Source organism: Eurypyga helias, unplaced genomic scaffold, assembly GCF_000690775.1.
Source record: "Eurypyga helias isolate BGI_N326 unplaced genomic scaffold, ASM69077v1 scaffold42225, whole genome shotgun sequence".
Taxonomy (NCBI): domain Eukaryota; kingdom Metazoa; phylum Chordata; class Aves; order Eurypygiformes; family Eurypygidae; genus Eurypyga; species Eurypyga helias.
In genome coordinates, this window is record NW_010251705.1 from 41,127 (window position 1) to 44,221 (window position 3,095).

The following is a 3,095-nucleotide window of genomic DNA, read 5'->3' on the forward strand; positions in this document are numbered from 1 at the left end:
AACTGTGGCCGTCAGCCAGGCCTCACTGGAGCGGATCGGGGCTGTCCCCGTCATGGTGCCCGCTCAGAGCCGGGCTGGATCCCTTGTGTAGGGCCGTGCCGGTGGCCAAGAGCTGAGCAAGGGGCCTGTTGTACTCAGTGGGGCAAAGAGACCCTACTCCTTCCTGAAAAGCGGCGAGGCAGCAGGGGGACACATATGCACCTCTCCCCCTTGCCCTCCCCTTCCAAGGTGGCTGCTGACTGGTGGGACAGCCCCGGTCATGCCGCATCCCCCCCAGCTGTCGGGACTCCTCGCGCCGGTGGATGCTGCAGCTGTGCCAAGCCCAGGGGAGCAGGGAGGTCGGGATGCGCTCCCGGCTGCTGGGCCCCGGGCAGGATGCACGCCTGGCCCTGACCGTGGGGGATTACTTTTGCTTTTGTTTCCAGTTGGTTTTGTTGAGGGTCAATTCCATTCATTTGGGTCTTTCACGGAGGTTTGGGGCGACATTTTTTTTTTTTTCCTATTGTCATCGTTTTATTTCCAAGAGGACAACAGCCTGCACCGGGGCAGGGAGGGCCGAGCAGGGACAGGTGCGGAGGCAGGGTATACCTCAACATGGTGGCCCTGGCCCCCTTCCCCATGGCCTGGTCCCACTGCTGGGTGAAGGAGGGCGGTGTGTGGGGGCCGGGTGTGAGGAAGCATGGGCCAGGATGGAGGGGCAAGATGTAGGCACAGCCACCAGTCTGGCCTGGGGATAGCTGGGCGAGGGCACAGCCCGGGGAGCGTTGGTCTTTATTTGTCGCAGTTCTTCCCCTACCCCAACACGCACACAGACACACAGATACACACAGGTCCTCCTCAGACTGGGTTTTTTTCCTACATTAGCCAGGGTTGCTGCCAGAGCCCTGTTCATGGCTGTGGAGGATGCAGTCATCTGAGCATCTTTCCCTGAGGTGCTTCATGCAGGGCAAGGGTGTGTCACCGCTGCTGCTGTAGGGCTTGCATCTTTTGGGTTTTTTGGGTATTGCTGGGGTTATTCAGGAGGCAGAGAGAAGCAGGTGGGTCCAGAGGCTGCCCTGCAGATGGTGTGGTTCAGGGCAGGTGGCTTCAAAGAGCTTTAGTGTTTGCATGGTGGGTTTTCCTCACTGGGCTCTCCAGAGCTGGCCAGCACGGGAGGGCACGTGTTGTGCTTGGGGCCCTCACACGGAGGCATCACAGTTTTCATTCCCACTCACCCACGCACGCAGACTTCCCAGATGCTGAGGTTGGCAGGATTCATTTCTAAATCTCTTTCCTTAGAAAGAGCGAAAGCAGGGGCTTAATGGAGGGGGTGACCCTCTAGAAACCCACGTGCTATCTCTCTGCCTCCCCTACTTTTCACAATGTTCTGGGGCCGGGTACTGGTGGCATCTGCCAGTGGCTCTGCCATCTCCTCGCAGCCAGGAAGGTGGTTGTGGCTGCCACCCATCCTTTTTCTATTGCAACTAAATAGCCTTAATCAAAACCAAGAGTTGAAACTGCTAAAGGAACCTGGTGATATTTGGATGGCTGGATGAAGGGCTGGGACTTACCCTCCCAGAAAGCACTGGCTCAAAAGGGCCATGCCTGGATGGGTGTCTCAGCCTTCCTGTGTAACACCAACCCTTGCACATGTAAAGGCACCGGTCACCTCCGAAAGCACCAGAGCTCTCCCAGGTCTGCTCTTGGAAAAGCAATGTGGGGACTCACAGGGAACTTTCTGTAGCTCTCACATTGGAAAAAGGGTCTGTTTAAGCCAATAGACTCTTCCTCATCCCCACTTTCCTGTCCCAGCATGGCTTTACTTTCTGTAGCAGGGCACAAACCTTGGGCAGGGCCTTCTGACTGAGTGGTACCTTTCAAATGCAAGCATGGGCTCTGAGGAAGAGTGGGGAGAGGTGAGGGCTGGGTTCCCATATGGACACACTAGCTTCTGGGGAGGTTGGGGGCTCCCAGGCAGCACTAGGTTTGAAGCCTGGCTGAGATTTTGTGCCTTCTTTGCTTAAAATAAAAAAGAAAATACAAGAAAAATGAGAAAAAATCCAACCTCCCTTCCTTCCCCCTCCTACATGAGTCCACCCAGAAGGAGTGCAAGCCCCCACAGTTGTGCAGGCAGGCGGTTGCTCTGTGTGTGTCTACACACACATTTCACCAGAGCAGTCTTCTTTCCTTCCTGTCTGCTCACTGTGCAGCTGGGTGGTAGGATTGACAGGGGAAGAGGAGTGGTTTTAGAAACCCTAATGTGGGAGGGGGAAAAAAAAAAGTCAAAAGCCCAGACACATTCTCTCTGCTTTTATAACAACCCCTGTGCAACATTTACAGGAACACTGCCCTCAGCAGGTCCCCTCCTCTACTGCAAAGGCTCTTCTGGTTTCTACCCTCCATGAGACTGTTTGCTCCTCTTTCTTTGTTCTTTCTAATTGTCTAAAATTCAATAAAACTTTATTCATATAAAAAAAAGGACTTCTTACTGCCTGCTGATGCTTTTTTCCCCCCTCTTCCTTAATTCTGTAACTACAATGAATTGGCTGTTAAAACTTATCCTCGATATGACTGGCAGTAAGCAGTGATCAAGCAACCAAGATCTGCATGTTATTCAGCCAGCTATTTTGGTAGTGAACCCTGGTACTACAGCCTTTTTTTTTTCTCATTCATAATAATCTAACACATTGCCCTTGAAGGTACAATTTCCCAGGCTTGCAAGGTCTCTACTTCTCCAGACAAAGGTGAGTTTTATTTTCTGTCATGTGGTGTGGGAGATCCTTCACGGCTTTGAGTGATATGGGAACACGAGGTTTTTTTAAATTTAACTTTGCTCATGTATTTGTTTTCCACTCTGAAACATGGCATGTTCAACCCAGATCCAAAAATCTAAGGCAGTCACCAGGGAGGCTCTCACTGACTTTCTTGGGTGTCTGAGTCAGTTTGGTGGGGGAAACTATCAGGAAGTTAACAAAAGTGCTGATCCCCATAGACAGAGCATGGGAAATTTGTCTGTCTGAGGATCCACACTTGCAGGGCATAACGGGACTGGGAAGCACACACTTGGTCTTTATAAACAATTGCTAGCCAAAGATGATTATTATTTGGGGGTACTG

The 3,095-nt window shown here is 52.1% G+C and overlaps 1 protein-coding gene across 1 annotated transcript in view; it reads left to right on the forward strand.

The window, feature by feature from the left end:
* Positions 1–91, forward strand: part of IGSF11 (immunoglobulin superfamily, member 11) — a gene marked incomplete at its 5' end in the record, with an annotated part of 5,157 nt that extends 5,066 nt beyond the window's left edge. The window contains one exon of the mRNA XM_010152104.1: positions 1–91. This exon is cut by the window's left edge and continues 354 nt beyond it. Within this exon, the coding sequence (XP_010150406.1) occupies positions 1–91 (91 nt within the window).
* Positions 92–3,095: the final 3,004 nt, after the last annotated feature.